Source organism: Neomonachus schauinslandi, chromosome 11, assembly GCF_002201575.2.
Source record: "Neomonachus schauinslandi chromosome 11, ASM220157v2, whole genome shotgun sequence".
NCBI lineage: Eukaryota > Metazoa > Chordata > Mammalia > Carnivora > Phocidae > Neomonachus > Neomonachus schauinslandi.
Genome location: NC_058413.1, coordinates 94,526,999 through 94,536,837, shown reverse-complemented (window position 1 = coordinate 94,536,837; position 9,839 = coordinate 94,526,999). Strand labels below are relative to the sequence as shown.

Sequence of the window (9,839 nt, the reverse complement as noted above, 5' to 3'; positions counted from 1 at the left end):
AGGCGCCCCTATGGCTCTTGTTTCTTAAGAGCAGATGAAGGTTTTCATTCCCAGTTGGAATTTCAAAGCAGTGGAGCCCCTTCATTCGGTCACAGTTACGCCCATGGGCCCCCAACTGGATTGGGGGCTGGAGTTCGAACCTGAGCCTTCTGCGGGCCTGGCATAGGGAGGAAGGACAGGGGCCTGGAGCTGGCCTGGAGCTTTCCCACAGGTCCTGCCAGCCATTCTGCGGGGGCCTGTGGGCCCCCCGCAGAGGCTGTTTGGGTGGCAGCTGCGGTCACGGGGGCCGGGTGGCCGGGTGGGTGGCTGCGTTGCTCAGGCTTCCGACTCACGGGCTCCCTCCGCTCTCTCGCAGAGTTATGTCATGCCCAGACCAGCAGAGGGCTCCATGAGGATTTATAGAAGATGCCCCGCGTCTCGGCGCCTTTGGTGCTGCTTCCGGCGTGGCTCGTGATGGTCGCCTGCAGCCCGCACTCCCTGAGGATTGGTAAGTGCTGCTCACATGGCACCCTGGGGGCAGCCCAGCTCTGGCTGATGCCCCCGCCTGTAGCCCAGGTGTCCACAGGGGACATCTGCTCCTACACCGTGCCCTCCCCGAGTTTAGCTGGACTAGCGGTGGTGGTGGGGGTGCACCGAGGGGCTCACAGCTCCGATCCGGCGGTCGATCTGTCCGGCGCCCTTGTGAGGAGAAGAAAGACGTTGAGTCCCTGTTACAATGTGTGATGGACTCAGCCTGGCACATTAGGGGGCAGCTGTCAGATGAAGAAGGAGGGTGGGAATGGCCGTGGGGATTCTAAATCTAGGGCTGGAGATGAGGGAAGAGATCACCTCTTGTTTTCTCTGATCAATCCAAGAGGGCTTCCTGGAGAGTGTGCCTCGGATCAAGTCAGGGAGTGCTCTCAGGGGCCCTGGCCGTCTGCTTAGCAGGACCCTTGACTTGGTGTGTCTGTTCTCCCTGGCCTGGTTCTCGAGAGGGAGGGCAAGGCCACTTCAGTGACCCATGTTCTCTCCCTGGCCCTGCTGCTGTGGGGATGCCCAGTCTAGGTGTGGCAGGCCAGCTGCTCCCTGCCCCATCAGCAGCCCCCTTCCAGGAGGGAGGCCTTCCTCCCCTGGGAATCTGGGAGTGCCTAGGTAGTCAGCTGCTGCTTCTTCCTCAGGACTGTGCAAGCCTCATTTACTGCAGGCCTAATCTGGGTCGTAGGGAAACATCCCCGGCTGTAGGGACAAGGAGATAGTTCAGTCCAGCATGCACTGTGTGGTCATCTGACAGCCCAAGACTGATGTGGGGTGTCAGGGATTGGGGGATTGTCTGTATATGGGGAACAGGTTCAGTGTGGACAGATGGGTGGGGGCACAGCAGTGAGAAGCCCAGGCAGGTGGGTCATTGTCATAAGAAGGCTGGATTAACAGCAGGACCTTTGGGGCAAGATGAGGCAACAGCCCCAGAAGGACTCAAATCTAGGCAGGTTCTACAGCCAGGTACCCATCTGATGTCCCTCTTCCCAGACTGGGGGTAGGGAGTTGGGGGTGGTGTGTGGGGGGAAGTGGGTACTGCCAACAAGACAGGATCCTAGATCCTAGACCTGAACCTGAAAGTGTTAGAGGCTGATTGAGAAGGAAGGTATCGGTATCGTGACACCGAGTCTCAGGAAATTGGCTTTAAGCCGGTTGCACTCAGGACTTTCCAGAGTCCCAGAGGTTGGCCTACTGGTGGTGGTCAGGAGACCCTGGGTGGGCAGAGGCAAGCCAGAAGCTGAGACCCCGGCTAGGCCATGCACCACGGGCCAGAGGCCGAGCTGCAGGTCTCTGGGCTAACCCCGTGTGGACTTGTGGGCACATTTCTCCCTGTATATGCAGCAGCGGCTGATTAGAATCAGAAATGCAGACAGGTGACTTAGTTCTTCTCACCCTGCCCTCGGCTCACCACTCTGCATGCTTAAAGGCAAGGAATTAAAAACAATTTTCTCTCCCTCTTCCCCATTCATTTCTACTGAAACTTCAAAACCTAATTTAATTCTGCTTAGCAGCAAAGCAAAACGGTTCGTATCCTTAAGATGCTTAATTTATAAGATGCCTATAGTTATTCAGCATTTGCTGTGAGGTTTTCTCCCCCTCTAGATGAGTGGATAAAGCGGTAACCCATCAATTTCCATTTGTCGCTAATGGGAAGCGGAAAGGGATTGAGCCAGAAACGGCAGGGCCTCTCGGCCTTGGCTTTCCTGACACTGGTTCTCCGGGAGGGAAGCCGAAAGTGGAGCTGTGCTGACAGTGGAGGGCTTCAGAGGGACCTCGCCCCCCCCCCCCCCCCCCTCCGCTCCCATACCCACTCCCGGAGCATTGCTTGTCCAGTTCTGTCAAGACGCTGTTGGCCCTCTGTTTTGGTTCACGCCAGGCCACTTGCAGCCCATCTCCAGCCAGGCGCCCTGCTGGCTGGCAAGGTCAAACTGGGCCTCCAGGCCAGGAAGCAGAGTAAAAAGCCAACAAAGGGAGAGAAAAGAAAAGGAAAACCCAAACCCGCAATGCCAGGACCCGTTTTCCCCGTCTCCTTGGTTATCCTGGGAGCCAGGAGCTTTCTCAAGTCTCCTGAACCTAATGGACGGGAAGGTGTTAATTACTGTGGGCTCCAGAGGGGATCTGGAGTGAGGCAGGGATGGGAAGAGAAGTAGGTCAAGAAAACAAATAGCTGAGCTTGGCAACAGGCAGCCTTGAGCACAATGGGCCGGACCAGCGCTGGTGGTGCTGGCATCTCCCGCGGCCCCCAGAGGTGCATGGGAAAGGGAGGGGTGCAGCTCCCCCTTCCCAGGGGTCACTTCTCCCTGCATTTGGTGTTTTCCCGGGGTTCCTTCCAAACCCCTCAGCCTCAGGATAGATAGCTGTGAGAGCGAGGCTGCAGGAAGGGCTGAGGAGTCTCAGAGATGAATCGCCCTGCCTGCTCCATCCTCAGCCCTGCTTGTCAGCCGGTGACAATATGGATGTTTGCAGAGAGGTGGCCAAACCCATTACCCTGCCTGGGGACTGCTGTTTTTCACTCCAGTGAGGCACGGGGCAGGAGATCCAGCCAAATTGTCTATTACGGTGTCCGGTGTTTACCCCCCGAATGAGGTTTTGGGTAAGAGAAAGGGATTTTTATTTATGGCTATGAGGCTGCCCGCATAAATTCCCCAAACTCTCACACATATGTCAGCCCCCTTCAGTCATCCATCTTCTGAAAATGTCTTTTGATTTTGCTTCTGTCCCTATGGGTTCTCTGAGTGATGACTATGGGAGCCACAAGTTAATAAATGCCCAGAGAAGACCCCCCTCCCATCTCTCCAGCCCTATATTACTCCAAGTGATCATCATCTTCTCTTAGAGCCGTGAAGGATTCTGAGGATCCCATTCTCTAAGCCGCTCGTTTCACACATGAGGAGGGAGGCCTCAGGAGGACGTCGCGAGTAGGTGGCCAGGCTGGTGGCAGCCCACGCTAGAACCACTAGAGTCCTTGACTCCTCCTGGCCCTGCTCGCTTGGCCGCCCACCTGTGGGCTTGCCTGGCCACTGGGGAAGCAGGTTGGCCATCGGCAGTGTGGTCTCTGGTGCTTTTCTGCCATCCTGTTCCTGACGTTAGGAATGTTACCCTTGGCCAGGACACATGAAGTACTCAGTAAGGATTTGTCAGCTTTCTAGACTGTCTGTTGTTACTCCTTCCTTGGCCCTAGTTTCAGCCACACAGAACTACTGACTGTTACCCAAATATACCAGGAAGTTTTACTCTGGGCTTTACCCATCCCCCTCCCATGCCTGGGAGCTGCTCTTGCCATTCCAACTTCTCTGCCTGGAAAACTGCTACCACTACGTTTCCTCTTCCTCTCCTCCTCCTCCTTCTCCATCACCATTCTCCCAGGCTTAAATAGCTCTTCCTCCGCAAAGTCCTTTCTCATGATCACCCTGTCCCTTCCGGGGAGAAATCATCTTTTTCCTGTTGTATTTCCCATTCCCTGGTACTTAACACCTGTTCCAGCATCTACTGGGTTGTGCTCTGGTTATTCTGGCATTTTCCCACCAGACTCTGAACTCCAAGGGCGAATGACCACCTGACACACTCCATGTATGTAAACGTATCACTTGGATTCAGTGAACGGGAATGTGTGGATGGATCGTTGCCTGTTGCAAGACCTGGTTCCCCGAGAACACGTTTTGGTATCATTGTTTTAACTTCCTGTCTTCAGGTCTTGCGTATGCTTAAAGACGTAGACTTACTGGAGGAAGGGGAAGAGAAAGGAGAAAAGGGAGAAGGAGAAATTGTGCTCTGTTTTATCTAGAACAGATAACCAGAATGGGCTGAGGATCCTCCTTGGGTTCTTATGCAGATGTTGGCTCTAATAATACAATGATTCAACCATCCATTCATCAGTGCACTCGACAGGTGTCTGTCTGTTGACTGCTCGGTGTGGAGCGCTGAGGACTCGGGGGCATGATTATAATCATCAGAGTACCTCCCACTTGGAAAGGCCTTCCTCCCTGCCACGCGCTGTGCTATGTATTTCATGTATCTGGCAATCTCCACGTCAGAATTAACCACCTGATGTTTAAGATGAAGACATGAAGGCTTGAGGAGTTTAAATAACTCTTCCAAGATCACATAGATACAGAAATTTGAACCCGTCTCCAAAGCTGTGTCTTTCTACTCTGCTGTCCTGCAGCTGGTACACCCTTGGAGACATTAGGGATATCCCATTATCAAAGCAGTCACGTGGACGGTACTGTGTTCTACCCGGGAAAGGAATTGACAGATGGAGTCTTTGCCTCATAGTCTCTAGCTCTTCGCTGATTCTTTTCCCTGCAAATAATTTCCTAAGGGCACAGAGAAAGTCCATCTGACCGATGGGGAAACTGAGGCCTGGGGATTTGAGAAGCTTGCTCGTGGAGGCACAGAAGTCCCGATGAGTGTGGGGGGCGGCAGACACATGAGCAGGTTATGGGAGCCATTGCCCCTCTTTCATGTTTAGAGTTTCCCTGGCTGGTAAAGCAGCGAGAACCTGGATTTATTTGATGCTCTGCCTTACTAGGACACCCAAGCACTTTACAACTACCATTTTTTACTTGGTTTGTTTCCCCCAATGAGTTCCAAGTCCTGTAGAGAGAACGTTAAACATAGAACATTCAAATGTTATAAAGATGGAGATAATAAGAGAACTGGGGGAAGGAAGGGGGAAGAATTAAAAAACACCATTTTTTCATCCTCTTCTGCTGTGTATTAAATATATTTGAGACACCGAGATCCAGATATACCAGCAGAATTGTGCGCCTTGCCAAGGATTCACCGTGGGTTTTTTGTTTTTGTTTTTGTTTTTTTGAGGAGTGGTCTCCCCTTAATAATGTTACCACGTGATGGTGATTTACGGAATTTTGATGGGCATGTAACTTTTCATCTCTTTTCCAAATTGAGTCACCCAGGTAGGCAATCAATTGGTCTTTTACATTAGTGACAAATAGAGATTGATGACTTTCTCCTTCATCTGTCATCTAGAGAGGGAATATGGAAAGATTTCTGGGACACAGATCTCTCCCCTGCCGAACACCTTAGGGGATCTGTGTCTTTCTTTATGTCTGTATTCCTGGGTCTAGCCCGGTGCCTGGTGCCTACCAAATGTTTGCTAGATGCATGCTCTGATGGCAAGTTTTTGAATCTTGAGCTTGACCCGTCCATTTTCAGATTTCTCTCTCCTCAGATATTGGTCAATGCTCAAAAACACCAAGCAATATCATTTAATGATAAGTCCCTGTGTGTGTGTGTGTGTGTGTGTATGCATGTGTGCCTGCCCCAGGCTGTCTCTCCCTGCTTCCCACCCCACCCCTGCTGCCACATATCTAGTGGGGAGGAGGGAGCCTCCAGGCCAATGTGCTGTGCAGAGTCACTCGGGCCAGGATGTCATCATTTGCCTTCACCTGCAGCTTGTCTTCTTCCAAGAACACCACACAGGATGCTTTCGGGAAGTTTGGATTTTCTCTCCACCTTTCCAGAACCCTTTTGTGAAGTATGACCTCAGGCCATAGTCTCTTCTGCTGAGACGTGAGGATTGAGTTCGGTCCAGATGGGCTTCATGTTACTGATAAGAAAAACTGGGGTCCCTATAAGGTGAAGTAAGCCAGCAAAGGGCCCCTTAGGCAGTGCCACAGTCCTTATTCCCAGCCACCTGGAGACTTCTGTGCCATGCTTTGCAGTGTGTAATGTGTTCTCACACCCGTGTTAGGTCAATTTCCCCAACAACCTGCAAGGCAGGTAGGAGTGAGCCCATCTTATGGAAGAGGGTCCTGAGGTTCAGAGTTTGTGACTTGCCCAAGCTCATCCAGAGCAGGGTGGTGGCCTCGAAGGGAGGAGAGGAGAGGGCATGTCCCAGGTGGGGTAGCAGAGGGGTTCTGGGGAGCAGAGTTGGAGGACAGCCAAGGTGGCGGAGTCCTGAATTGCCTGTTGGCAGTACATTCTTGCTGGGTGGGACCCAAAGCCACCAGAGGCCAGCGTGCCAAGACCCAAGGCCTCCCGAAATCTGGCTGAGCTAAAGAGAATAGGCAAGTGACAGTAGCAAACGTTGTGTTTTCTTAAACATATCGTGAATGATCTCTGGGAGGAAACTGGGAAAGGTCCCAGGAGCTGTGGTATCAGAGCAGAGGAATGGGGCTATTGTTCTCTAACTAAAAGTTCTAGACAATAGAGCTGATTTTCAGATTCGTTTTGGTGTGTGGCTGCCTGGGTTCCCCTGGGCTCTCATTTTGCCCCTTCACACGTGTGGTGTCCTGACGGAGGCTGTTGCTCTGCTGGACAAAGCCCGGCCTGGCAGAGACGCACGTGGTTTGGGAGAAGAGTCCTAACGGTATGGAGTTAGACTTTCGAAAACCTGTCTCCAGCTCTGTGAGATTGTTTACAAAAGTCTTGAAATGGGGAGTGAGTCATTAGCAAGCTCTATTTTTTCCCCCCTGTGGTGGTTTGGTGTATGTGTGGGGAAGGTGGAAATTACAGAGAGAAATTTGGATTTGATGTCAAGAAATGTTTACCAGACAGACGGAGCGAGCCGTTCTGGGGACTGAGGCTCCCGCAGCTGGAGGTGGCCACAGATCGGTTGAACAGGGATTTCAGCCTCAAAGTGGGGGTTTGGACCTGTTACCTCGAAGGCCACTTTGAACCTGGGATTCTGTGAGAGAATACTTTGGCCTTTGGTCTGGTCTCGTACTTCCATAGGGAGACATTCCATTATCCTTGTGTCCTCATTAACAACCCTTAATAAGGGCTTAGAATGGAGGCAGCCACCTACTTAACTTAAGTCCTGACCCCATCTGGCCCCAGCTGCTTGGGCAAGCCAGATAAGACATGAAGCCCTCCTGATTCTTTTTACTTTGTCAGTGTAGACCTGTCTGCGTGTTTCCTTTATCTCTGCGGCCACTGATGGGGGAACTGGAGAAGCATGGGGGATGGTGGGAGCTGCTGAGTGGGTGGGATACACATGTGTCCGTCGCCAGAGCCCACACATCCTGCTCACAGCCTCGCAGCTTGGTTCCAGGCGTGACAGCGGTCACACGTACTCTCACTGGTCTGTGGGACTGGACACACGTTCCACATCAGCTTGATGGGGCCTGGGCCTCGGCTACTGGGGAGCACTGGGCAGCGGGAGGCCCCAGACACCTGTCAGGCCGCCCAGCAGCACCGCTGTGTGTCCTTGTGGCTTTCTTCCCACGGCGCTGAGTCCTGGCGCCCAGCTATCATGGTGGCCAGGTTGGTGAGGCCCATTACGGTCACACTGATGAAGAGGGTAGTGGGGAGGGAAGAGAGCCCAGACCGGTGTGGGGGTGCTCAGCATGCAGCTCTGTTGGCATGCCCAGGCGGATGGTGCCCCCGTGCTTGACTTGGGAGGCACTACCGCCCTCACTGGGGCTCTCTGGAGTTGAGATTCTCTCTGTTAGCATGACCGTTCTCAGAGGAGAGGTTCACTGTTCTGAAACTCTAGCCCAGGGACAGACATTGGCCACATCTCCTCAGCTCCTCTCGCTCCCTCCCTGTATTCCTACTGGGGGTGAGTGGCCATTGGCGGCGGCCCACAAGAGGGTCCCTCGGTGTCTCCTCCTCCCAGCGCCTTCCACCCAGACTCTCCCAAATGTCTTCTGTGGCTATTCCAAGCTGATTGGTGTGTGGAGGGCACAAGGAAAAGGGAGCCAGATGTGTTCTGGGTAGCACTGGGGTTGGCTCTGGAAGCCTCCGGCATCGTGAAGGGGTTGACGCCAGAGCGTGGACTCTAACCAGACTGCCTGGGTTTGAATCTGAGCTCCACTCTTTATTTGTTGTACGACCTTGGGCAAGAACTTGATATCTTAGTGCTGTAACATGGGATAACAGCAATCCCCACCTCAGGCTTTCACGAGAGTTCAGTAAATGACCACAGAGAAAGTCCTTCGGGCCTCATCAGGTGTGTAGTAAGTCCGGGACAGCGATAGCTGGGATGACGAGGAGCACTTTGGGGCCATCCTGTCTCCGTCCAGCAGCCGTCCCCTCCTTGGGGCCCCCTTCTGCACTCCTCCACCAAATGCTGTCTTTCCCTTTTTTCTGAAGCCTGCTTTAAATTAATCTCTTTCTGGGAGCTGGAACTCTGCACCTGGTTGGAAAAGCTCTTGCTTCCAGAATTTTCAGAGTGCAAGTTGTGTGCATGCTCATGCGTGCACCGCACTGTGTTCACTGATGCACACCTACCTGTCCCTTATTTGAATTCCATCTACCCCACAAGCCTAAGAGCCTCCCGAGAGACGGAACTCTGTCTTCTCCACCCTTGAGGTGGGCTTTCCACACTGGGTGACGGTCCCAGGTCCTGGCTACCGGATCTGAAGAGTCTCCTAGCCCCACATCCTTCTTCAGCTAACACCCCATTTCTCTCCTTCCCTTTACACAGAAACTCTGCAAGAGAATTTCCTGCTCAAAGCTGTCTCCATTCCCTGTCCTCTCTCACCCTATCAGTGGGACTCCCTCCCGTCAGAACGTCGCCCCCACCATGATGCCCGCTGGGCTGCATCTGGTTGTCTGTCCCGAGGCCTCAGCTTACCGGCATTGATGTAGCCTCTCCCTCCCTCTCCCTTGAAACACTTCTTGCTCTTGGCTTCTGGGCATGCTCCATCCTGGTTCTTGCCCTGCCTCACTGGCTACTCCCTCTCAGTGTCCTCTGCTGATTCCTCCTCATCTCCCTGACCTCTGAATATGGATGCGCCCCAGGGTTCTATCCTTAGACACCTCTCTCCACACCCACTCCTTAGTGATCTCACTCAGTCTCAGGGCTTTACGTTCTTATGGCTCATCTCCTCTCATCTCCAGCCCCGACCTCTCCCACAACACCAGACTCCTGCGCCGACTCACCGTCCCCACGTGGGTGTCTGACAGAAGCTCAGACGTGGCCTATCCAAAATCCAGATGTGGATGTCTCCCTCCATGCCTGTGTCTCCTACTGTCTCCCCCATCTCATACATGGGAATGCCATTCTATCTGTTTGGACTTAGATTCCAACCTTTGGAGTCACGCTTCATCCTCTCTTTCCCTGACATCCTGTATCTTCTCCACCAGAAAATCCTCTTCGCTCTACTTTCCAACGACACCCAGAGCCCAACCACTTCTTGCCACCTCACATGTGTTTTCCTGTTCCAAGACAGTATCATCTGGCACCTGGGTTACCACAAAGCCTTCCTCCTGGTTTCTTTGCTTCCTGCTTGCCCGGTCACTTTTGTTTCTCAAAATGGCAGCAAGAATAATGATTTCAAAATGTAAGCTGGATTATGTCTCTTCACCTCCCCAGGGCCTTCTCATCTCAGAGTAGAAGAAAACATCCTTAC

General features: G+C 52.9%; 1 protein-coding gene across 1 annotated transcript in view; it reads left to right on the top strand.

Annotated features, from left to right (window-relative positions):
• Window positions 1-405: 405 nt before the first annotated feature.
• Window positions 406-9,839, top strand: part of GRIK4 (glutamate ionotropic receptor kainate type subunit 4) — a 290,617-nt gene continuing 281,183 nt past the window's right edge. Inside the window, exon 1 of the mRNA XM_021696357.1 lies at window positions 406-487. Coding sequence (XP_021552032.1) covers window positions 406-487 — 82 coding nt within the window. The remainder of the gene's footprint in view (window positions 488-9,839) is intronic.